At 39.1% G+C, this 26,714-nt stretch overlaps 2 protein-coding genes across 8 annotated transcripts in view; both read left to right on the top strand.

Moving 5' to 3' along the window:
• The window catches only part of atp2b4 (ATPase plasma membrane Ca2+ transporting 4), a 93,476-nt gene extending 84,035 nt beyond the window's left edge, over positions 1-9,441 (top strand). For 2 of the 3 annotated variants that reach the window (XM_047810621.1, XM_047810622.1), the window contains 3 exons: positions 726-908; positions 3,562-3,742; positions 9,090-9,441. In XM_047810621.1, the coding sequence (XP_047666577.1) occupies positions 726-908; positions 3,562-3,742; positions 9,090-9,094 (369 nt within the window). In that variant the 3' untranslated portion in view covers positions 9,095-9,441. The remainder of the gene's footprint in view (positions 1-725; positions 909-3,561; positions 3,743-9,089) is intronic. The other variant, XM_047810620.1, reaches the window with a different exon arrangement.
• Positions 9,442-16,633: 7,192 nt separating this feature from the next.
• On the top strand, positions 16,634-26,488 carry mdm4 (MDM4 regulator of p53). Of its 5 annotated transcripts, XM_047809887.1 has the most exons (14): positions 16,634-16,811; positions 17,133-17,170; positions 17,298-17,382; positions 17,472-17,546; positions 18,235-18,368; positions 18,905-18,954; positions 19,363-19,424; positions 21,662-21,761; positions 23,346-23,506; positions 23,694-23,882; positions 23,975-24,043; positions 24,191-24,708; positions 25,304-25,351; positions 25,621-26,488. In XM_047809887.1, exons 2-12 carry the CDS (start codon positions 17,148-17,150, stop codon positions 24,692-24,694), a joined length of 1,452 nt encoding a protein of 483 aa, XP_047665843.1. In that variant the 5' UTR covers positions 16,634-16,811; positions 17,133-17,147; the 3' UTR covers positions 24,695-24,708; positions 25,304-25,351; positions 25,621-26,488. The 5 variants fall into 5 exon arrangements, with proteins under 5 accessions (XP_047665843.1, XP_047665842.1, XP_047665844.1 ...); XM_047809886.1 differs by having other exon boundaries at positions 24,191-25,351; XM_047809888.1 differs by lacking the exon at positions 25,304-25,351.
• Positions 26,489-26,714: the final 226 nt, after the last annotated feature.

Below are 26,714 nucleotides of genomic sequence, written 5' to 3' on the forward strand. Positions count from 1 at the left end.
GAAGACATACTGCATGGCAGTATAATGAGACATGAAAGTTTATAGCCCACAATTACACACCATCACAGGGGAATGGAAACTGAGCACGGTACTCCCACTGTGTCTCCCCTGTCTCTCTCTCTCTCACACACACACACACACACACACACACACACACACACACACACACAACACCCTACATTCCTCTAAATATGTATGTAGGTACTGCACTTGCTAGGTTAAGCGCATCATTAAGGTTTCCATGAGTCCTGAAAATCTTGGAACTTGAAACACTTCAATCGTTCTGTCTGTGTCACGTGTATCATACGTCTTACACAGAGAGGAAAGTCCTTCGGGGGCATTTGTGAAGCAGTGCAGTTTGTCTTTTACAACATCCTCTTCCTCAATAGTAAGCAGTGAGGGGAATATCATCTCTAGTGTGAAGCAGTGTTAAGAAGAAGAAGCATGGGTGAGCCATGATACAGCATCTCTGGAGCAGAGGGGGTTAAGTGCCCTGTTAAAGGGCCCAACAGTTGCATCTGAGGTAGTACAGAGGTTTAAACCCCTGAAATTGTGATCAACAAATGACTGGGCTAAACGTTGGCTTGTCCTCTCTCACTCTGCTATGTTAAAAGCAGCCTTCACTTTCAGGATAATTACATACATAGAAACTAATAAATTCAACGAAACAGTCTGTATTTATAATTTCTCAACAAGAATCTTACACATCACTTCTTCCTCCTCAGTTCATCTCGGCCATCCCAACACACCGGCTCAAGTTCCTGATGACGTTTGGTCACGGCAGCACCAAGGAGGAGATGCAGAAGGAGGAGCAGATCGAGGACGTAGATGAGATTGACCATGCAGAGATGGAGCTGCGCCGCGGACAGATCCTCTGGTTCCGAGGGCTGAACCGCATCCAGACTCAGGTACTCCCACAATGCCTTTCACTTTGCCTCACTTTAGGCTTCTCTTTCAGCCATGAGACCAGCTGCAGGACCAAAAAACATGATCATATTGGCTTTTTTTAATTATAAAATATTCGTTTATTGTTTTTCTTTTATAGGCATGCAGACTTGCTTATAATTGTTTATACATATTTGACATCGATCTTGTCTGTTAGGCTGCTGCCATGAGGACAAATATGTTTAATACTGAATTTTTTTTAGGTGCTTACAAAGCCTGGTGCTAATTTGCCAGTTGTTAGCGTTAATTTGACATCACTAGGGGACATTTTTATCAGTAACACAATCTCAAACTTAATGAAGAATGATGAAAGTAAAAATAAAAGTTTTCTTAGAGCCGTAGTATAAAGTAAAAATAGAAACATCTTAGTGCTTTAGTATAGCGTAAACGTAAAAATAGAAAGTTTCTCAGTGCTTTAGTATAGCGTAAATGTAGACAATGGAATTTCCTCAGAACTATAGTGTAGAGTACAAATAGAATTCTCTTAGTGCTTTGGTATAAGGGAAAAGTAAAAGAGATTTCCACAGAGCTATAGTATAAAGTGAAAATATCTTTTTTTCAGTGCTTTAGTTTAAATTAAAAATAGAATTTTTTCAGTGCTGTAGTATAAAGTAAAAGAAGAAAGTGGATTTGTTTCAGTGCTGTACAATAAACTAAACTAAGTAGACTAAGTAAGGAATAATTAAACAAAAAATTTAGAATTAAACCAAAAGAATGTTTAACGAAAAAAAAAATATATAAAAAATGATACACGCTTAAATGTTAATGAAGGACAGTCTGTTTTTCCTGTGAGTTTATTCACGCAAAGTTTCCAGACTCCCTTAAGACTCCGAGCCGAGCAGCGGCGTGTCACATCCCAGCACGCCATGGTCCAAGGACAACACACTCTGGGTTGAAACACACTTCCATCATGGGTATAGAACTTATCTACAACCTGCTAGAAAATCCAGAGAGACTGAATCTCTGGAGAGTAAAATCCTGAGTGAGAGACTCTACAAGGCTGGAAGGTTTGACCTGCCCAAGCTGCTTCTAATAAAAAGCTTGAGTGAAGAATTTTAGTGCATTCTGAAGAGTTTCTCCTAAAATATGGTCTGTGGCACAAATTCCCAGCATGAACAGGTTCACAGACTTGTTTATCTTCAAGGATTGTGTCTGTTGTCTTGTGCTTTATTTTTTGTTTTTTTGTGGGTGTGGATTGGATGAAGGCGTACTGAGCCTGACAGGGAGTTCTGTATGGAGAGGCGAGGCAGAGGCGTTATGCCTCCTACTGAGCACCGATGAGCGTTCCATACGAACGTCCACAGGCTGCATGTTTCTCCCATCGGGCTTCATTAGGTTTTCTCTCCGCCTCTGAAAATGGAAAGCTTAACCCTCATCATATTTTTGTGGGGTTTTTTGTGTGTGCATTTCAGTGCCGAAATGTAGTTTTGTTGACTGTCAGATCATGACGCACTCAGTCCATCAGTCTGTCAGTTTGCACTTTGCCTTTTTATGCCATTTCTTTTGGTTTGTTGTGGTTTTATTATTTAAAAATGATTTAATTTGTTTGATTTTCATTATTTAATTCATTAAGTTTTTTTTTTTTTTAAAGATCATTGATTTTAAAATACATCTAAGTAAACTTGCACTCTAGTCAAATCCACTATTTATTTGTTGTTTAAAGTCATTTACTGTATAATGCAAACCCCACCTCATCCAGGTTAATCCAAATTTAGTGAAATGTATTATTATTATTACCTGTTGAAAGATTATGCATTGCTGGTGTCATATCGAGTTTCATCCAGTCTTCCAGGTGTTATTGTATCCTGCTTCCCTTTATTTAATCCAGCTGAATTGTATTTCTTCCAGTCGCTAGATGACCTGACTAAAACTTTTTGATTGACATGTATGTAATTTAACCGTGAATTTAACTGGAGCAGACGGTGCTAACAAGGGAACAAATGGGACATTTTGTCGTACGCATCATCTGCCCTGGATTTTGTCCCAAATCTACTTCCCTGTCCTTGACTTCCAGACTGTCTCCTGCCTCTCTTTGCCTCCGAGCGCTGATGTAGACAAGGTTGCACGTTCCCTCTCCGTCTCCCCCATCTGACGGCAAAAAACTGCTGCTCTTCTAATTAGCTCCTTATCGTCTTTTCCTGCCCCACCAACACAATTTCTAATCCTCCTGGATTTCTATATTTTATCAGTCATGCATGGTTAGTGGTACACAATAGAGGAATTAATTGGCACATACACGATTCACAGCCAACTCATCAATGCCTGTCTTGTAGAACCACTTTATTGTCACCCCTTTGTGGTCCTTATTTCCCTTTTGTTTTCCTTTTCAGTGGGAGCTTTCAGCCTTTCCTAAGTCCTTAATAACCAAAAAACTTTCCCCAGCAAAAAGAAAATTAAAATTGCATTTATTTTAGTCTCCTTCCATCCCTGCTCTTCCTCAGCTGCCTCAAAGCTGATTGTAATGTGGGTTTTTCATCATCTGTTTTTCAAATAACGTATGTCTGCTTTAACCACTCATTGCTTTGTATATCTCTGTGTCTTACTATCTTCCTTTTTTACCTCTTTCTTCTTCTTTCCTCCCTTTTCTTCACCGGGGCCTCTCCCTCTCCTTTGCAGATGGACGTGGTTTATACATTCCAGACAAGCCAAACGGCAGTGCCCGGTGCTCTGCGGCGCCAGCCTTCGGTGGTCAGCCAGCACAACGACGCAAAAACCGTTTCTAGCCCCACGCATGTAGGGCTTTCCCCTTCCACTGCCACAGCGCTGCCTGCCCCTGCTTCCTCCTCTACTGCAGGCAGTGAGTGGCTCTTAAAACACAAGCCAAGCTGCTTCTGCATGAGCATCCAAAGCACTTATCACAACCATCTACTCTCTCACCTTTCTTACCAACTATCTCTCTCTCTCTCTCTCTCCCTCTCTCTCTTTCCTTGAGTGTTTGGATTTCTGAGGGTGCTCTAGAACGAAGGCTTAACTCTGGAATTTGGCTCTGTCCATAGAATATGTTCTCCAGTTTGGGTGGAGAGATTTTGTCAAATTCCTTTCCCATTCCTCAATTCCTTGCCTGGGTGGAACGCAGTTGATTTTTTGCGACATTTCCGCTACACGGTAAAGAAGTCTGCTTTCAATTTTAAAGAGGCTCTGTAAAACCATACCGATGTTCTGAGTAACAGGTTTCACACTGCAAATCCGCATCTCTCAATGCGGTCCTAATATACATCCTTGTGGAACCCCACAGCGAAACGTTCCAAAAATTTCAACACAATGCTATATTTTTGATCCATCCTAAATGGATATCATGAATATGCATTGAACCCAAGCGACAGTATTTTGTAAGTTTTTAAAGAGACTGCAGATTTTCCACAGGTTTGATGTGACCTCATCACAATAAACATTCAGTCAAAGCCTTATTTGATTCACAAAGGGGGTTGAACTTGAGTGCAGCAAACATAGAAAGTGATTACATACGTATCTTTGCTGGTAAAGGAACAATCACGAACTTGCAATTTCACCAATTCAAGTAGATTTCTAAAAAAGAAAAAAAGGCATAGCAAAAATCGAACATTTTGCCCATAACTTTTGTAAAAAGCCTCTGTGAAATTAAGGTCAAATAATTGAATGAAACAAAACGTTTTAAAAGCCAGCACAATATACATAAACATAATATTAATCACCCTGCTTTTCAGTACTTTTACACCATTTTGTTAGTTTTCCCTTTCTGAACCTTTTGACAGCTAATTTTACTTCTTTTTTTTTTTTTAAGTCAATTCTTAAAATGAACAAAAATTGTCTGTGAACAAGCTTAAAATGAATCAAGTGACTAATCCAGTTAATAGTAATATATTTGGCTTACTATACAATCTTGTAACCACTAGATAGATTTAAGTATAGTCCAGATTTTTGTATTGTTCAAAAACTCAGAGGTTATCAAAAAAAAAAGCGCTAAGAAACGATTCCAACCTTTATGACCGGGGACTAATACTGCAGCTTTTAACCGCGATCATGCTGCATGTGATCTTATAAATAGTTTGCTTTTACAGAGCCACTAGCAATTTGATTTAGTCATTTGTTTGGGGAATGATGGCAAATTTGAGAACGTTTGAGATGAAATCAATCCCATGGAGTGCAAATGTCATTTTCCATTCAGGCTGAGGAAAGAGTTTTGTTTTTTCTTCCTTAACCACAATATGTCAGAATATGAATGTGTAATAATGTAAAATATATGTAACATATCTACTTCCTTCTCTGTCATTCCATCACCTTTTGGCCCTCTGGTTATACCAGTGCACTGTGTTTAACGGGAACACAAAAGCTTCTACCGCCGTCTGCATGCTTGAACGAAAGCCTGCCTTTTTTTTTTTTAAATTACAAGCTTAGAGCTGTTCAGAGCATGAAATGCTTTTTCTTCTTTCACTTTCTCTTTCTTTCTTTTTTAATTTTTTTTTTTTTTGGCAAAGAAAATTAGGAGCAGATTAGCCGCTGTTCCCCCGAGGGGATCCAAGTTATTCTAAGTGTGAACTAATTAAGGGCTCTGACGAAGGTTAATAGCTGAGCATCCAGCGAATTTAAATAAATAAATAAATAAATAAATAAATGTATACAGGATGTGCATGTAGATCTGTTTGTGCATGGGTATCTGTGTGTACACGCATGTGTGCTTCACTCGAACTTTTGGGTTGATGCTTATTATTTACAGCTTCTTTAATTGTCTTCTCCGAGGAACCGTCTCTCTTCACTCCGAGCTAAAAAAAGGTGAAGCAGTAGGTTGTAGGTCGGGGGACAAATTGGTTGCCCGGCCATGAAGAACTAGATAATCCATTAGGACTAGGAAAAAGTGTGTGTACAATACACCTCGATGATGTAATCATAGATGACGCTGCTCTTTACACACATTTCTAAAATTTGAAATTCTAAAATCAGCGCTCAAATTGATCTCGTCTTTCTAGTTCTAAAATTGTACATATACAGTAAATATATTATTAGATTTTTCAATATCGTAGATTTTTCTAAGCTTTTATCTAAAAGGAAATTAGAATAATGTGTAAAAAAATGTAGACAAGAATCTAAAAACATGCTGATTTAATGTATTTTACATTTCTATTTATAATATGCTTTTATAGTATAGTTTCAATTGGACAACTTCACTTAGATTTTTAATGCTAAAAAAATGCAATAGGCTTCTTTGTGAGTCAAGGATTTTTTTTTTAATATGTGCCTTCGGCTTCCTCATTAGGAGCAAATTTAAAACTGAAATGAACACAAAAACGGAAATTCAAATTTTTTTGGAGAAATTTACAATTCTACAGATTTTCTGCTGATTTGGAATAAAACACAACATGTGGAGTCATCACTAGTTTAAATCCCAGCACCACCATGCTGCCACTGCTGGGCCCCTGAGCAAGGCCCTCAACCCTCAAATGAACAGTTAATCAATGCTCCATAATAAATTAGTCTGGTTTAATGCTAGTTTGGTACCTTAACTATGTATATTAATTAGGTTACCTAGCAACCAAAACATGGCACCTTTCATCACATTGAAGCTTATAGTATTGTAGTAGGCAAAGGAATTTATGATTTGTTGTCCACCCCGATAACGAGTCTGGTCTGAATCCTTTCTAAAAGATGAAATGGCAAGCGATTATAATCCTCATGCAATGCAGCGTAATTGGCTCATGACCTTGATGTATCCTGAGAGAGGGAGCAAGGTGTCTCCAAGGTGACGGGTCGCCATGTCCTGTGGCTTATGTTCACTGTCTGCCTAGCAACAGAAACCAGAGAGAGAGAGATGAGCATCTGCACATCTCTCTCTCTCTCTCTCTCTCTCTCTCTCTCTCTCTCTCTCTCTCTCTCATATCTCACTTTCTCGCCACTGATGAGAGATGACAGACTCTACATCTCACACATCCCCCCTTCACTCCTTCCCTCATTCCTTCTCACACACCCTCCCTTCTCTTTTTCTCTCACCCTCTCACACTTCACACCCTCTTTTTTTCCTCTCTATTCATTTTCTAGGCTCTTTTTTCCAGCCCCCTCCTCACCCCCTCCCCCTTCCTGTCTCCAGATCTCTGACACGACGCACTTCACTCTCGTTCGTCCCTCCCACTCTGTATTGCAGGAAGACGTGCGAGTCCTGACTCTCTCTGTTCCCTTTATCTCGGTTACCTAAGCGGAAACGCTTCATCGGCACACCTTTAGCTTCCACCAGCAAGAAAGTGTCAGCTTGTATTTGTGCCGCACGTTTATCAAAGCAGTCTGCTGACTTTCCTGCTGAGAAACGATTTAGAAACGACATAAAAGCTATAAAGCACGTCTCCTCTTGTGCGGTGTTAAACCATTGACGTTTGTGCCCCCCGCCCCCACTTTTGGCAGGAAATTCCCTTTGTCTTGTCTTCCCTCTTCGATTCACTCGGATGGGGTTAAAATTTAATGAGCGTTCCAAACCCGAAGGGATGCCAGACGTGTCGAGATGAAGGGCCACTTTTCTTTTTCAAGTGAAGATCGAGCAGCTTATGAGATTCATCGGAGATTTGACCGTATGACAAAATCCAATTTGAGAAACGTAGACCATCATCCTAGCGAAGAGGGTTATCAATATTTATAGCATCTCAGTTGCTTCAAAGGTCTGCGAGCTGATTGGTTTAACAGCAGCTTGGGAAAACCCGAACGTACGCCATCATTTACACGAGCTCACAATCGTTCGAATGGCTTATTTCCAGAGAATGAGGAAATCTATTTTCTCACACATTTCTGAACACGTCCAGAGTAGCTGTGTGATAAACAAACGCAAATCTTTCGAGAACATACGCAGGCACTCGGCAGTGTAAAAGAGCGCCGATAAGAAAAAGCAGCAGGTTCATGCGTTGAAACGGAACGGTGGCGTTTAAATTGGATCGCTTCCTCCGTGAAAAACTGAAGCATTGGGGCTCATTTTTCTTTTTTACTCCACTCACTCATTTCTACACTCCAGCGAGCACCTGACAAAAGTATGTGTGTGTGAGAGAGAGAGTGTGACTGAGTTCTTACCCTGACATATGGTGGTTTCATGCTTACGTGTCTGCCGGTATTACAGCATAGAAACGTCCAGATCTCAACCCGCATGTTCTCTTCAACTTAGCAAGCAACGATCAGTTTCATTTCATAGCAGTACAATCGGATACAGCACTCAAAACTTTTTTTTTTTACTTTTTTTTACGACTGACAAGCTGCTCATACCACATTTGAAGAAGAAGAAACAGGTTCAAGCTTGTTCTTTGAATCAAATCGAATGTTCCAGAATCGTGAACTCCACCAAACTCGCAGTAAAATCAACTGCCATTTACAGTTAAGTGGCTCTAGCTAATTATTTATATGCCTCCAACTATAAAAATTCATGATTGACATGATCCTGGATTTGAAGTGTGTTGTGTGACACGTTGCAAAGGCAAGATCAAGACATTTGCTCAGTAGGAGGTGTGTTGAATCTGACAGAGTCAGCAGCTAATAAGTTAGCGGTTTTTCAGAAGTAGCGTCATGTACAGCTCTGTTTACCTGCTGATGCTCTGAGAAACCTTTGTCCTGCAGCGTTTTAGAGAAAATTCCTCCCAGATTGCACAGTGAGTGTGTTTTGTGACACTGTACCTCTTTTCCAATGTCATGCAATGTCTTCCTTTAAAAAAAAAAAATTCTCATCTTTCTCATTCTTATTTCTCTCCTCGACACCTCCTGTCTAAAAGAAACAACGCTCGGGCGATTGTCGAGTACAGCGTGCACGTGATTGTGTGCTGTGTGTTTGTGTGTAGCATGTCTTTAGTGTGGTATTTTTAGTGCCTGTTGGTGTTTGATGTTATGTGCTTGACATTCATGTCTTCCATATTCAGTTGGGAAGCATTTTTTTTAATGCTTGTGCTGTTTTCTGTTTATGTTGTTTGGTATAATTTCATAAACAGCTTCACTTTCAAGATGGCGTCACTCTTCTTGTACACGCACACACAAACACAAACATGCACACACAAACACACACACATGTACGCATAAACACACACATGCACACGCTCACACTTGCACAGACACACGCGCACACAGACGCGCACACAAACATAAGCACACACACACTAATGCAATCTCACTAATCCTTCTTCTTCTCTCTGCATTTTTCACCACACCCCCAGATTAAGGTGGTGAACGCTTTCCGCAGCTCACTGTACTCGGGCCTCGAGTCCAACAGCTCCATCCACAACTTCATGGTCCACCCTGAGTTCATGCCGCGAGTCGAGGAGGAGGAGCACGCACCCACGATAGAGGAGAGCAGCGTCGAGATCGAGCCGCTGCCTTCCTCATCCTCGGCGTCCTCCTCCTCCGCCTCCCCCAGGAAAAGTGGAGGTGGAGGCGGAGAACCCCCAGACAGCTCCATCCACGGCCGCGAGTCCTCCGTCTGACCATCTTTTCCTCTCACCCCTGCATCAAGCCCAGTTCTGTCCTCCTGCAAGCTCCTCCCTAAAGAACACCTCACCCTTCATGCAGCATCCTCACACGGAGCCGTTTTCCCCGCTTCGGCTCCTCCTCGACCGGCAGCGTGGCGTCAGAGCTCTGACAGCACCCGTGGCATGGTCTGACTCGCCCACACAAGGGCAGATCAAAGGCTGCAGCCTTTCCTTCACTGACACTGTATCCTTGTTTTTACTTTTCCCTTTTTTTTTTTTTTTTCTTGTTGTCATCATTGTTGTCCTTGTCCCATAGGTACATCATGTTACTTTTTTTTCCCAACAATTCAGCGACTTTTACCACTTTTACAACTTGAAATGTGCTTTTATGTTCATACGTGATTTTATTCCTCTGTTTTTTGTTTTTTTGCCTTTCATGGTCATTAGAAACAAGCGTACATGTACATCACTGAAAAGTAGTCTGTACTTTCAAACTTTTTGTCATTTTTCTTTTAAACTGCTGGCTATCAATGTTGTTAAGGATTCCACACACACTACATTTATTATTATATATTTTTTTCCCAAATACATCAACTTTTTGATTTAAGGTCATCCTTGGTTGTCTTTGTTTATTTGATCATGTTTTTGAGTTTTTGTACGCACAGACCTGAGTCTGCTATGCTGAAAGAAAGAAAGAAAGAAAGAAAGAAAGAAAGCACGTGTCACCAAGATGAAGCAAGTGCGTCATGCAACTCATCATCATAAGTCTAAAAAGTCAGCGAAAAAAAAGAAAACTATTATAATGCAAATTAAAAATCCCTGATTTAGCTAAATCCCCTTTTTATTTATTTATTTATTTATTTACTCAAAGTTAGAGGAAGCCAATATGGAACACTTCTCCACTTTGTGTTTGTGAGTTTGTTTGCTGATCTCATGTGTGTTTGCGTGTGTGTGCGTGTGTGTGGGCGTTCAGTTCGAGTCAGCTTCAGATTTGACTTTTTTTTGCCGTTCGACTCAGTATTGTGCTGATCAGATGCAGAAGGAGGATCCGATCAGTTCCAGCGTTCCTCTTCCGAAGGCGAAACGAATACTAAACAGCATAAAAGGCATAATGACCGACGTGTATAACGCAAACCGAAGCCTCTGTTCGGGCCTCGTCAGCGGCCGAGAAAATCCTGCCTACTTCTTTAACCGTGTTCGAATTCTTGCATCATATTACTGCCATATTTCTACTTCCTGACTTCATACCGAGCTTCGCTTAGCCAGGGTCCTCAATATCCTTTTTCTACTTGCTAAGAGCCATATTTTATAGGTTGTTCTTTTATAATCCCATTTTTTATTTTTATTTTTTGCTTTTCTGCTTTGCTTTAAACTAAAATTCAGTCACTGCCTAAAAGAGAGAAGACGGACCACTCGAATATATCATGAACAAACGTCCCCTCGTCCCAAACCCCAGGCTTATATCCCTAAGTGATGTATTACTATGGGCGAAATGTGTAAATTTCATATAAACGTTGATGTTCTGTTCTGTTTTTTACAACTGTTCTGTATTTTTATATTAAGTACTTTTTAATATTTTGGAAATCTATAAACAGAAGGTGTATAGGTTCGGAGCATCGTATCCGGTGACGGATATTCAGTAAAGCGAGGCAGTAGAATACATCGTTCTCGCAAACCTACGTGTACGCAACGTTTAAATCGTAAAAACGCTTTGGCCAAGGAGAGAACGACGGCATGACGTGTTTAAATCCAGCGAGATTCCTAAAAAACAAAACCAAAAAAAAAAAACCAACTCTCAGCTCACTTTAAACAGCGTTGGGTGTAGGTGCGTTGGGGGAAGAAAAATAAAAGCTTGTAGTTTATCCAACATCCTGGCTGCTGTAAATGTTACACGGACATTAGAAATGATCTCAATTCAATATTAGGTGAAATTGTTCCATTGCATATATTCTATTTTCATCATGTACACACATACTGTTAGGTTCATTAGCATGGTATGCTACAGCATCCTTTATTTTCTTTACCATGAGCTGTTACTATTGGCTGTTTGATTTTATTTCATGTTTTTTGTTTTTGTTTTTTTCCCCCATGTGTGCGCCCAGATATAACTCGTCTTTTGGACGTTTGGATTTTTTCTGTTGTTGTTTTTTTTTTCCCTGCTAACTGATTCTACTCAGTTCATGAAGATCTAGTACCGTGTTCAATGTAGTGTTAAAACAAATACTGCAAAAAAAAAAAAAAAAGAAGAAGCTTGTTCTGCAGTCAAAGCTTTAAGAAAATTCTGCCAAAGTGTTATTTTGTACAATCATTACTACTTCTCGTTCTGTGCTAGGCTATTGAATATGACACTACTTTTGTTTTCCTCTACACATCTGTCCAGTCCTAAAGATGTCCCGGATAAATCTTTGTGAAATTAACCACGTCTTTTAATCCACCTCATGGTATCATCTTATTGCACCTCTGGATTTTTACATTTTTTTATTTTTTTATTTATTTTTTTTTGCTGTACATTGATGTTAATCAACAGTTTCAAATTTCGACACCGATCTGGCTGTGCAAGAAGATTTGTTATTGCACACATCTGTCCAAAATAAAATAAAAAAAAGAAGAAGGGGAAGAAAAAAAGGATGGCTTGCAGTAACCGATTCACCTGCGTGGCCAGTCTACTGAGATTTATTTAATTATTTTGTGTGTGTGTTTTGGAGATAGGAGTGCTACATCACAGCTGTAAATAAAAAAGATTGCATTTTTAACCTGGAATTAATCACAACCGCCTACTTTTCCATAACTTTCCATAGGCAACCTGCATTTGAATGCGTTCTAAAGTGTATTCGATTGTAGGGGGGGGGACAGAACGACCAAAAGAAAGAAAGAAAGAAAAAGTAATTTCTTTATTATAAATCATATGAATAGGATAATAAGCACTGGTGTTATTTTTGTATAAACCTAATATCATCTATGTGGCATGCATGACTTATAAACAAATTGGTGGTTCAAAGCAATATGTACAACCTGGTGTGAGTGGTATTTCTATTGTCCTGTGTTGCTTAAAAGAAAACTCTTTAACTGTTTAATATGTGTTCAGTGTTTCTGCATGATAAAGAATGGAATGAGACATCCCCGAAAAACCTGTACTCGTTCTCCTGACCGATGCCGCACATGGCTCTCACACACTAACACACACACATATGTGTGTGTATATATATACACACACACATATATATATATATATATACACACACACACACACACACACACACACACACTCTGTATATACATGCGCACACACACACACACCCCTCTTACATTAATTAACAGAGCAGAAGAAACACACACTGACATGATGCTGGAACACAGATTCAATATGGACACTGATGACTATTTATTAAACTCTATGATTATCTATACGTCTGATTCAGGATTGGAAGCTTCACTCTTAACCCTCGTGTTCTTTAAGCGTGGATAGTACTTTTTTGCTTGTAAGTCAGGTATCATTACTAACACAAGCTGAGGAAACGGACTATTCACATCTCACTTTTACTTCACCCGTTTCACTCGTCTCATCATTTCCATCTCTGACATGCAGTCAGACGTCCAGACTTCATCTCAATTATTCCTTCTTTTTTTTTTTTACTTTAAAAAAAAAAATCCTATAACTCATGGATCCATGTTTGAGTCTTGATTTTCTGAAGGTCAAAGGCATCAGTCTTTTTATTTTTTATTTGAATTTTTTTTAATGAACTATTCCTCATCGTCATCGCTCCTTCAGTTTATCTTACACGTCCTGGAGTACGGCACGAGTGAGCACTTCATCTCATCACATGCAACAATGGTTTTCATCAGTGGCTTAGGAAAGGTGTGCACCTGTGGTATATTCTGTAGATAAAAATGATTGGATTGATGCTGTTTCCAGTGACCGGCGATTACTGTGACTGGCTGTGGTCACTTACTAATAATATCACCTTCACAGATCTGTCTGTTTCTTCATTTTTTTTTAAAAAGCCAAATTCTATTAGAGCCATGTTTTAACCAATACCTGTAAGAAGTAACTTTTGTATTTTGTATAAAGGGCAAATATTTCTATTTGATTAGTCAAAGAGTCAGAAAAATAGTTAAAAGATTATAAAATGAAATGTTTAAAGCTGGGGGAAAAAAGTTCCATTTATATAATGAATTTCTAACATTAATTCTTTTCTTTTTACCAAGTGCTTGAACGTACTTTTTTTACCTTCTTATTTTGATTATGACTATGATATGAAATTGTTGATGATTTGGGCTATAATTAGTTTACATACAAGTCTTTTCTTACTCTATTCATTAGACTGTGTGTCTAAGAGCTTAACTATTCTCTTACGTCTGAGGTCATGTTTACATTCTTTACCGAGGTGGCTTTGTTGCGTGATTATTATTATTTTTTTTTAAATATATATATAATCTGCCGTCTTTTTGGTCACAAAAGTGCCATGGAGACAAACATACCACTGTGTTAATTATCTGAGAAGTTTGGCTCATCTGAAAAGCTCCGTATAAAATCAGCATCCTTGCTAAAATTAGGACTAACGCTGAATCCTTTCAGACTATATGAAATATATAAAGCTTTATTGAATTTTTTAATTTTTTTTTATTTTTTATGTTATGTTTGTGCCAGATGGGAAACTTGCTGATACTTTTTTGCCCCGAGTCTGTGTTTACTCTCCAGCTACATCTGCCCAGTTTTGTCTAAATGACATAGAACCTGTATTCCTACTCTATATTATAGTATAGCACTTTAAGGGCACTTCAAGGGCTAAAAGGTGACGGCAGGTAACCGGATTTAAACCCTGATCGACAGAGAGTTCACAGCATTGCGTAACAAGAACAGGAGAAAGTGTGTGCAGTTTGTCATCGTACACAAAGAGCAAAAGCTTCGTTAGTGATCTGGGTTACGATAGCTGATGATTGTTAGGCCTTGTTTTATTACCAGTTTTTGGACAAGACGATCAATCGAGCCGCACTGAAAACTTTTAATGAAGTGATCGATGGTCATAAACAGCATCTTTTTATCGGTGTGTGTTTCAGCTGACAAAAATCCAGCTTTAGATTAACCCTTTTCACAACACCTTACCTTTATGTAAATATAATGTATCATGCCAAAATGTCTGTCCTGTTTGCTTCCAACTATGCAACAGATGATAGGTTGATTTTTAGAATGTGATCAATTATTTATTCTGATATTTTCTCTCTCTCTCGCTCTCTGTCTGTCTCCACTTTTTTCCTTTTCTGTCTGTGATCGCAGTCATGCCCATTTCTCATTACTTTATACTAACAAAAAACACAAGTGTATTATGTACGTACGTATGTATGCGTGTGATGTGCACACCTTTGAATTTTATTTACTCTTTTTTGTAATATATGATCATGTGGAATGCCTTGTTCTTTATGTCCTGTCGTTTGAAATTAACAGAACAAACAAAAAAATGATAACCGAGCTATTGAGGTGAAAGTTATTCTATACAACAATATATATAAATATATATATATATAATATATATAAATAAATAAAGCCATTAGGATTTGAAATACATTAAGACTCCTTTTTTCTATCAATTTCTCTCAAGAGTACGTTAGAGTAAAAAGGTCATTGAATCTGATGTTTTTAGCACAGACACACACAACTCGGAGTTGTGATGTCATAAGTGTGTATGTTTGTGTGTGTGAGCGAGGAGCTTAACAGAGAGCAGTACAGTAGTCTGATAAAGTCTTGAACTGTTATGTATCGGTGCTACTACATTGTTATAGACACAATCAAAAGCGTCTTACTAATCACTTGTGAGAATTCTGTGGTATTAAAATGTGAAATCTTACAAATCTACAAAATAGATTTTTGTAACTTGCAGGGAATTTCATAAAATAATTACAAATACAAAAGCAATGACATCTACACACAAAAAATAAATATATATATATATAATATGTAAGGTACTACTACTAATAATAGATCTAACATAAATATACATTTAGATTTCAGAAGTGTTTATTCTATTAATTGGTAAATTAGTGATGTAATTACAGTGCTGACTGCCTTCTGTAGAACCTGTGTGGGTTTGTGTGAGATGTGAATTAATCTGATGGTCACAAATGTCAGGGTCAAATTTGCAGCATCCGGACACAAGCAGCCCAAATTGTGTTCTTCATTTATTTCTCTTTTTGCTGTTCATATTTGACTGTTCTGGGTGTAGTCATCATGCACGTGACTAAGCAAGTTAATACAGCACACTCATGAGTCATTAAGTGTCTGATTTACATCACTATTTGCAAAATTCAACATATTTTAAAAAAGAGGAATTTTAACATGTCCACCCTGACAAAGATTAACAGACTTCCTGTCCAGCATACCTTTTTATTGCAGGCTACATAGGTTAAAAGAGTGCTGTTTGGGTATCAAGGAAACATGTGTTTATACACAGACACGGTCAAGACAAACAGACTGGAGGTGTGCAAATCTACATATTGTACATGGGCTGTTGTTTATTCGGTATATTTAAAAAATATAATAAAATAACCCAGAAAGGCTTTTTTCACTATTTTAGATAATATTTAAATTGCTTGATTACAGTAAATAAAACACAAAGTCTTAGGAAGGATGTCATTCTTTTTAACAGCATTAAAAGTAATAAATAATAAGTAATCATCACTGTGTATCGGAATTTATTGCGAATGCTGTTTTCTTTCATAGTACAAACTCTTATATCAAGAACAGGTGGGAATACCCCCTGGATCAGTACTAGGCACATACACGTTCATGCATAGAGGCAATTTGTCTCAACACTTACTGATGTTTTTTGGGAATTGGTAGGAAACAAGAGAACCCAGAGGATACCATGGAGAAAAACTCTACACAGGATCTTAGCAAAGAAATAATCTTAAACTACTGGATGCTCTCCATCTCTGTTGTGACATTCCTCACTATATCGCATAGAGTTACTCATTTCTCCTGTCTGTAGAAACATTACTCTTTTATTTCACTACACACAGCTTGGTCAGAGGTAAGGAACAGAGTGTATATACTGACTGATAAATACACAAATGTGTCCTCACACTGAGTTCATGCTTCAGAATGTGGTTGATTCTAGGACGCTCGTTTGTTTCACACAAAACTGACGGAAAAAAATGTAAACATTATTATTATTATTATTATTATTATTATTATTATTATTATTATTATTATTATTTTGAGAATGATTCTGCTTAAGCAACCCAATTTTCTAAGGTACCCTTATTTTGAAAAGACGCTTTTCAGCTTTTTTTGAACGCGAGAGACTTGTGATCGACTCTCATCATGTCTCCAACACGCACCACGTCAATAGTAGGCGGCTAAACCTTCCCCAGCTTGTTAGCTTTGGGTAGCATACAAACAGTATTGTCCTGCTTATTAGAAACGCGGACCTGCTTTGAAAGGGGCCAACAATGTAATCGTTTAATCATTTTAAGGTGAGATTTTCTACTTCATCGCCGTATTTGATGCTTGTAAACGCTAACAATGTAACGCTAATGTATATTGTAGCTAGCGCGCTAACTAGTAGGGTTTGTTTGCTAGCTAGTATTGTTCCTGAGGGAACGTTTGCTAGCTATAGCTTAGTTAGCTTAGTTTTGTTTGTTATCTGTATCGAAACATTATTTCAAAGGCCTATTTCAGTTCTCCGGCCATAACAAGTGTTTTTAAATAAATTAGACAGCTATAATTAGTTAATGAATTAATTTTAGGAAAAATGACTAGCATAGAGTGGAGCTAATAGTTAGCTTTGTTGACAGGTGAATAATCAGCTCATGTGCGTGTTTAATGAACACAAGTAAGTCAGCAATTTGTTTAGAAAGCTGCCCTGTTGTCGTTTTTTTTATATTGTATTAAATAATGGTCATTTTATGCTTTTCCATGGGAAAATAGAAGCATTGTTGGAATTTAAAATGTCTTTACAGCTTGCTAATGATGAACTCCATGTCATCGGCCTTGCATTCGGCTTCAAGCCCAGCATGCAGAGCTCTACCCGGGGAGGGAAGTCAGGTAACCTTGACGTATTGTTGTTGTTTTTTTTGCAAGCAGGGCATAAGATGATCATTATCCAGCATGCTGAATAATTATTTGTAATGCAGGTCCAGCCCAAGGCTCCCCTGCTGCAGATTCTTCGGGTAGCTGGAGCCCAGGAGGAGATTTTCACTCTGAAGGAGGTTTGTACTGCATGCTGTCAGTGTAACATTAAAGCTATGAAGCTACATTCACTGACCACTTTCCAGCCTCACTTACATATCTACTTTTGTTGCTATGCACGGTATGTCACCTCTCCCTGTCTGTCATGTGTCATTGAAAAAGGAGCATAACTGTCAAGATACCATTGAGACTGTGAACCATTCTCTGCACTGACATGATGCATATCAGGCTTCGCAGCATTGCTGGGATTTTTCACACGTTATTCTCCATGCTCTTTTAAGGAATGAGGTCTGGGTTCACCAAAAATATTCAGCCAACAGCAGTGCTGTGATTTAGAAACACCAGTGAAGGCTGGGAGGAAAATGTTGCTGTGTGTGAAGTGGACTGTCAGAATATATATGCTTTAAACTGAGCCCACAACATATCTCCAGTTTCATGTAACATATCCTCTGAAGCCTCTTCTATGCAGTGTGGGAATCTGTTTATTTTGTAATGCACATCATAGTTCATATTTCTCAGTGTGGGAGAGAAGCAATGGGATGCCAAAGGGAGAGGATGAATACTGAATAAAGTTGCTCCATCTGGGGATTAAATACTGAAAGTGAAAGGAACAGATCTCCGGGGCTCTAATCTTGAAAAGGTTTAGCCAGTCATCAGTGGGACATTTTTCATAGATTTTTCATTGACCCCACTACATTTTTATTTCAGGTAATGCACTACCTTGGCCAGTACATCATTGTGAAGGAGTTATATGACAAACAGAGGCAACACATTGTCCATTGTCAAGATGATCCCCTTGGGGAGCTGCTGGAAGTGGAAAGCTTTTCTGTCAAAAGCCCCAGGTGAGCTTATGCCTTCGGTAAGCCATAGAAGACTCGCATAACCTGAAACCAAGATAATTAAGAAATAAAACATGTATTGTAGAAACATTTTAAATGACGGATAACAATTAACAATAACATTTAACAACACAGCGCTACAGTTTGCCAAAACTAACACGCTATCATGCTTATGCGTTATTTGTTTATTATTATGTTTCCCTTTGAAACATTTGGACACTGGAGAAATAAAAACTAAATAAATAAACATCACAAAACAATTACAATTTTATTAACAAATCTGTTTATATGTTTGCTTCCCCAAAGAAGCCCCTGTGTCCGTCATTACTACCGAAATGATACCATGATAGAACAAGGCTTGGCGCTTTTTAAATAAATATTTTGTTGCTGGCACTTTTAGTGCTGCTCTTATAGACACATGATCATTGCATTTTGGCCAATCTGAATGGAGAATTCATTCTAACAGCTGTGTGGTAATAAATAATATGTTGACCTAGTACAGGGGTTTCTTCATGAAAAGCTCATTATCTACTTCACAGCCCTGTCTATGAGATGCTGAAGAGGAACTTGCTCATTTTAAATGGCTCGGGTATGTTTTCTACTTGTTATTCACTGTTTCTCAATTAGTTAAAGGTATTTATCTGAACATCTTAAAAATTATGTACACTTTATTACTGTGATATTTTCTGTGTAGTTTTGCACTGCCCTGTGAACTTGGATTTCATTTTATTTTCACCTTTCTTAGCAATTAGTGTGTGTGAGTGAGAGAGAGAATCTGTGTGCATGCACCTGGTGAATTTGGTAGTTTTAATTTTTTTTTTCTTTGTCTTTATAAAATTCTGTCAGAATTTTTGTGCCATTTAGATTTTTTTAATGCCCATACAAATATGGCTAATGGCATATGAATGAATGGTGTGTGCTTGGTTAATAAAGGGCAGGTTTTTTTTTTCTTTTCTTTTTTTTTTTTGTATGTTACTATGTCTTATTTGAAATGCAGACGCGGCAAAGAATGTTTCAGTCGGCAAGGATTCTATGTCTCCATGTGAAGATCCCGGGCAGGTAAAGCGACAGCATGGTGCACAGGAGAAGCGTTGTTCATCTGCCCCTTTCATGGCAACAACTTTCATGTGGACGGATATCAAATTCTAGTCACGATAGTAGAGTTTGACTCTCTGTTTAAGCACAGGCTAACCGAAACATCATTGCTTAAGAAGGTTCTTTCGAAAGAGCTTGGAAAATACACGTGCCTTTAACAGCTATATCATAGCCTTAGGGTTCAGATTTTTATCCCAAACTATACACTATAGTAATGGTGATGATGGATTAGTTTTACTAAAGGAGGTTCATTTGAGTAGTCTGTAAGGGTTTTGGCCAGTTCAGGAAAATGTCTGATTTAATTTGATCAGGCCATTTCAGGAAAATGTCTGATTTAATTTGATCAGATTAATGAGCCATCGCCTGAATGTACATGTCTGGAAGTAGTTAGCTTTCACATTAAAGCGAGGTCCAGGTTTTACTAGAAAGCTGTGTGTACTAGAAATAACTGAGAAAGCTGTGTGTTTGGTGAATTTCAGGCTTTTGCTCAGGAATTGATCTATTAGAGACTACAGACATTACCTATTCATACTGGTTCATCTCTATTATCGCTTTAATATTACCTCCCCAGGTACAACTAATCCATCTTGCACAGGGCTATTCACAATTTATTTATTTATTTTTCTTTTCTTTTCTTCAACCGCTGCTTTTGTACTATTTGTTTGTTAGTCCCCATTAATGTTACTAATAATTGTTTACTTAAAGTCTTTTGCTAAATCTGAGTTGCAGATTTTGTTAGATGCCTAAATATTTAGTTTTAGTCCAAGGCTGTTTTGAGTGTTTGTATTTAGCTGGTAAGATGAAATGCAGATGAAATGCAGTTTGCCATGAAAGGGCTGGAAGAGCAGCTGCCTCCAACTGTCATGTGTGTACAGAGTGGCACCGTCTCTGTACATCCCCATGGCCAGCTTCGCCTGGTGGTCTTAGTTAGGGGGGGAAAAGCCACCAGTGTGGGCATGGCTAATGGGGAAACAGAGTCCTCGTCTCTGTTTGTCACTCAGAGTTTTCTTCTCTGCTCCGCCGCTTATTCTGGCATAATAGCAGCTCTGTTTGTTCCACACGCTGGCCTCCTCCACCCCTCTATCCTACACCCTTACAAGCATTAACTCATATTAGACAGTTCGTCAGGGGTTTATACAGGAGAATATGATTTGCCTGATAAAAGAGAGTTTGGTGTGCGAAGCCTGGCAGTTTTTTTTTTTTTTTTTTTTTTTTTTTTTTTTTTTTTTTTTTAAAATCACTTGCTTGTGGTGGCTACACCTTTTGGGTGGGGAAGGGCAATACATGCTAAAATAAAAAAAAAGAGGCAAAGCAATTTCTTAAATAGCATTTAGTATTGAAAGGTATGGCCACCTTTAAACTGCATATTGTATCGATATATATTGCTCTTGATTCAGGATTAACTATCTTTTTTTTTTTTAACATTAAAAGATTAGCTCGACAATCATTTTTCTCTTTACTTGCTTTTTAATTTCTTCTTTTTTTTTCCTGTCACAACCATCAATTTGAAAAGTAATAATATATCGATCTCCTGAGGGGATTTTGATACCCACAAGCATAGATCCCTTTTTCCCCTTTTCCTTTCTGTCTGTGTGTCTGTCTGTCTGTGTGTCTGTCTGTGTGTCTGTCTGTGTGTCTGTCTGTGTGTCTGTCTGTGTGTCTGTCTGTGTGTCTGTCTGTGTGTCTGTCTGTGTGTCTGTCTGTGTGTCTGTCGGTGTGTCTGTCGGTGTGTCTGTCGGTGTGTCTGTCTGTCTGTGTGTATCTGTCTGTGTGTGTATCTGTCTGTCTGTCTGTGTGTGTCTGTCTGTCTGTCTGTGTCTGCGTGGGTGTCTGTCTGTGTCTGCGTGGGTGTCTGTCTGTGTCTGCGTGGGTGTCTGTCTGTGTCTGCGTGGGTGTCTGTCTGTGTCTGCGTGGGTGTCTGTCTGTGTCTGCGTGGGTGTCTGTCTGTGTCTGCGTGGGTGTCTGTCTGTGTCTGCGTGGGTGTCTGTCTGTGTCTGCGTGGGTGTCTGTCTGTGTCTGCGTGGGTGTCTGTCTGTGTCTGCGTGGGTGTCTGTCTGTGTCTGTATCTGCGTGTCTGTGTGTGTCTGTGTGGGGTTCTCTGAAGCCACATAAACAAGGTCTCTGTTGTGGAGGAGCTGCTATTCTGCCTTTTGTCCTATCATAGCCACTGGCAGTAATGCCGCTTCTCCTTCACCATATAGGTGTCCAGCAAGATGTGTAGCTCTGGAGCTTCCTGCAGTGATGCCAGTACCTGTGCCATGCAGAATTCGTCTCAACGAAGACCACGGGATGAAGAGGACGGTATGTATTTAATTCAGGCCCAAGCACAACAAATCCTGTTAAATGAAATTGCCTTATTGCAGGAGTCAGACAAGACATTGTACTATACATACATATGTACAGTAGAAGTCAATTAAGATTTGGCAAACAAATAAAAGAAAACAAAAACATCATTATCTGTTAATTTTAAGTGGTTCTCTTCAATTGAAGAGCATGTCTGCAGTAGAGGACAACACTCCCCTACACTTAGCAGAGCTTACGTAGCATGTGCTGAACAGTCAAGTAAAACACTGTCCAAAAGTCTTTTTCTCTTCCCGTGCCTCAAGCTTTTGCCACTGATTTTGCCCCAGCCCTTTTAACTCTCCTTTACTGAAGCTTCTGTCCGATGTTCTCCACAACACAGAAGCCTCTCTTGGGTTTACCAGCTAAAACTTGCTGGTGCCCTGTATGGCAGAATCTAACTCAGTCATGTGGTGACCGATTTACAGCACTGCTTCTTCTTTACTCAAGAGGTGATGTGATGACAGATCTATCACTGTAGTATAGATCTAGCACATATATATTTCATCTGTATATTATATTCATAGTACATATGTATTCAGCTGTATATTATGTTCATAGTACATAGTACATCTGTAAATTGTTTATAGTAGTAGCCATGTATTTTGTTACAGCACATATCCTTCTGTAAATTTTACTTTACAGTTATAGCCATCTGTATATTAGACCATCCTTAAAAATATTCTTGTTTGCCGTAACCCGACCGATCCTGTCAATTTAGGACTGACTCAAATTGTAATTTTTTTGCTTCAAGTCCAAGTTCAAATATCCTGCATTTGCTACTATTGCACTCTGGTTAGACCTAAACTGCATTTCGTTGTCTTGTACTTGTACATATGTAATGACAAAGTTGAATCTAATCTAATCTAGTTCTTATTTACTGGATATTTGTGCAGTGCAGCAGGGTGCATTATCCTGCTGAAACAGACCACTGCCATTAGGGAATAATGATGCCATGAAGGGGCTTACTTGGTCTGCAGAACTGTTTAGGTCAGTAGTATGTGTCAAAGTAACAACCACTTCCCAGCAGGACATTGCCCAGAGCTGCACACTGCTTCCACTAACTTTTTTTCCTCTCATAGTGCATCCTGCTGTCTTCTCCACCAGGTAAATGATGCACTCACACCTGGCTTACATTAGCTCTTCTGTCTCTTCAGACCTGCTAGCCTTTATTCCTTGAGAGTCTCGGTGAGGATTGGGCACCCCTGTGGATGTCAGAAGTGTAGTTGTTTTATCATTTCATCCAGAGGTGGATAAAGGCATGGATTGGATTGAAGTCATGGCTCTGTGCAGGCCTGTCAAGTTCTTCTCCACCAACCCTTGCAAGCCATATCTTCATGGATTGTGCTTTGTGCACAGGGGCAATGTCATGCTGAAACAGTTTTGGGCCCCTTAATTCCAAAGAAGGGAAACACATTCTCTGTGTGCTTCTACTTTATGCTAAACCAAGTCTAATATATTTCTTCTTTACAAATAAGAGAGTGTCTATAAGACTGTATAGAACCCACAAGTGACATGTTTTGTATCTCTTGAAATTGTTTACAGACTCTTTAGATGGGATGCCGAGGTCAGCCTGTAAGCGGCCAAAGCTGGATGTGAGTCTTGAAGAATGGGACCTGTCTGGCCTGCCTTGGTGGTTTCTGGGTAATCTGCGCAGTAATTACACACGCAGGAGCAATGGATCCACAGATATCCACACAAATCAAGTAAGACAAGCAACTTAAAACAACATTTTATCAAACATCTTTGTATTCAGGCTCTGTATACATGGAGGGACCTAAATAATTATTGATGTTTATATGGAAATGTTAATAATTTAAAGAGATGTTTATGCAGTAAAATGGTATTGCATCATCACATTTCTATCATTACTCCATGTTAACCTAGTAATAGCTTTTTTGTAAACAGGAGGAGGACACTGCTGTTGTGTCAGACACCACGGATGACCTGTGGTTTCTGAATGAGGCGGAGAGCGAGCAGGTTAGTGTGGAAATGAAGGAAGCAGCACTTGAACAAGGCAGCGACTCAGAGTCTCCTCAGGAGGAAGAGGAGCAAGGGAGGGACAGCAAAGAGGACAAGGAGGTAGAGGCTGCTACTGAACCACCTCTTTATCATTTGTGGATCAGTATAAATCTGAGCTGAGCTGTAATATTCTTTTATATTTGTTTTCTTAGATGCAGGAGGAGCTAGATGATGACTCGCAGTGTCTCAGTGATGATACAGACACCGAGATCTCCACTCAGGTACATTTAATGGATGCCTGTTCACTTAGACAATGCAATGTTATGAAAATAGTAAATAGGGAGATTTATTGTGGTGACGATAGCACAAATAATGGATTAAAAATTATTATTTTTTGCCCACTTCTGTTCCTCCTCTGTTTGCTGCAGGATGCCTGGCAGTGCTCAGAGTGCCGTAAGTTTAACTCTGCCACACAGCGCTACTGCATGCGTTGCTGGGCACTCCGCAAGGACTGGTACAAGGACTGCACTCGACTAGCACACTCTGTTTCTGTCCCGGAACTCCCAGATCCCAAAGACGAAGATGAAGATGATGGCATTGATGTGCCTGACTGCCCGAGAACCGTTTCAGATCCTGTCATCCTGCCCTCGCATTGGGTATCCCGCGATTTACCTGCCTCGCCCGCGTCCGGTAAGGGCAAAGCCCCACGACGGGTCCTCCAGTGTTCCCAGGAGAACCAAGAAGGGCGTGAAGTCATGCTGGAACCCTGCAGGCTGTGCCGCGTCCGCCCACGTGACGGCAACATTATTCACGGGCACACGGCGCACATGCTCACCTGCTTTCCCTGTGCACGCAAGCTACATAAGTGCCACGCCCCTTGCCCTGGCTGTGGCCAGATCATCCAGAAAGTCATCAAGATGTTTGTAGCCTGACCGCTTAAGAAATGGTTTGTATAAAAAAAAATTAAAAAAAATACACGAAGGTATAAAGCATGCAGAGGGCCTATACTAATGAGCAAATAGCAGGTTGCACGTGAAAGTGTACATTCAAACAAAAAAAACAACAAATCAGCTATACATTGTACAGAGTTTATAGGTAACAACTGTTTAATGGTCTGCATGTAAAATCCACATGATTAAGTTGTACAGAGAACTCCATCTCAGTGTTGAAAGTGTAAATTGTAAATAGGTTAATCCTGCGGCCTGCCGTGTGTGTATATACTGTACTGAGCAAGGTAGCCTCTGTCATGAGTATTCTAGTGAAGCTGACTCTGCATTACAGAAGGAAATGTACATACTTCTATTCCTGTGATGGTACTTATGTAAACTTGACACAATACATCAAGGAAACCAAACCTTGCATTAAAAACAAAAAACTTGTACTTAAATACATGGAAGATATTTTGCACAGATGCTTAGCCCTTGCCACCAAGACGTAATGAGAATTTACCAGGTGTTGGGATTTAAGCTAAACATCATCTAAATTATTTATTTATGAACATTATCTCCCCATTTCACGGGGTTGTCTCGTTTGCTCTCTAGTTAGTCGGGTCCCGCATGTGAATTGTGACCGAACCACGATTGTTTTGCGTGAGTTGTTTATTATTATTATTATTATTATTATTATTATTATTATTATTATTAATTTTTTCCATTAATCTGTGGGTTTTTTTGTAGAGAAAGTCCAACAACTCAGAGTAGCACTTAATAGTATAAATGTTCTGGATGTCTGTAAACTTAAAATACTGCTATTATATGTGTACACACAACTATATAACTGCCTATGCGCCATTGTTTCCGAATGACTAGCCAGCGAATCTATATGTTTCCTCATAGTTTAGACTTTTTTAATCAAACAGGCCAAGAGGTTTCAGATCTCCGCACGGCTTTGGTGAAAAGTCCATTCCTTTTTGCCGTCACCCTCATCTCAAGTTGGAGTCTTGGCCATGTCTAAGCATCACTGAAGTGTGAACGTTGGGGAACAGATGATCTTTTTGTTTGCCATTCTTGCCTTTCTATTACACTGTGCCTTTATGCCTTCTTTCCTGTCCACTGTCTCTTGTAGCCTGTGTCATGAGCATAAAGAGAAATCCCCAGAAAGCTGGATCAGTGTGATCTAAATGACTTGTTACAGATTTTGCCAAATGTTTTCTTTAGAATTACAATTTTGCTCCTGACAGTTGAAGCTTTAGTTGAAGTTGTTGCTGTTTTTTTAAGCTTGTTTTAGCACTTCTTTCCATTGAGTTTCTGCCACACTTCCTTTTTCTCACAGATGAGCAGTTCTTTAAATTATTTGTGCTGTTGCTTGTTTATAATTCTCTTATTTGACTTGCAGTTTGTAGGAAAAAAAGATTGTCTGCTCTGCCTATTGAATGCTTGATTTGATTGCTTATCTCAAACTGCTAGAGATTTTCTTGTCTGTAATTTATTCTGCCACCAGGGGGCGATAGACGATGATGTTCTTAAACAACGCGTTGTTGTGGCTGTACAAGCACATTTCCATTAAGGGTCCTTGCACATACTGTAAGAGAACTGATTTTAGTTGTTTTTGCCACATGGTATTCAAGGTAACATGTATTTCAGCTGAATTCACTGCCATAATTTTTGAAGTTTGTTTATACGTTTTTGTTTTACTTGAGTTCTGCTTTTGAACACATTTCATGTTTATGAGTATATTTTGAGTTTAATAAATAGTGCTACTAATTAATAAACTAGGTATCTCTTTAATTTTTGCTGGGGTACTTTGTGTATTTCTGAATCCACCTTTCATTCAGTTTGCTTCCCAATCACCACATGGCCTACTTTGGCCATCCATCATATCTATCTATCTATCTATCTATCTATCTATCTATCTATCTATCTATCTATCTATCTATCTATCTATCTATCTATCTATCTATCTATCTATCTAATCGCTTTTCATATAAACCAGTAGGGGGCAGTCAGGGTCTAT

Source organism: Tachysurus fulvidraco, chromosome 2, assembly GCF_022655615.1.
Source record: "Tachysurus fulvidraco isolate hzauxx_2018 chromosome 2, HZAU_PFXX_2.0, whole genome shotgun sequence".
Classification (NCBI taxonomy): Eukaryota; Metazoa; Chordata; class Actinopteri; order Siluriformes; family Bagridae; genus Tachysurus; species Tachysurus fulvidraco.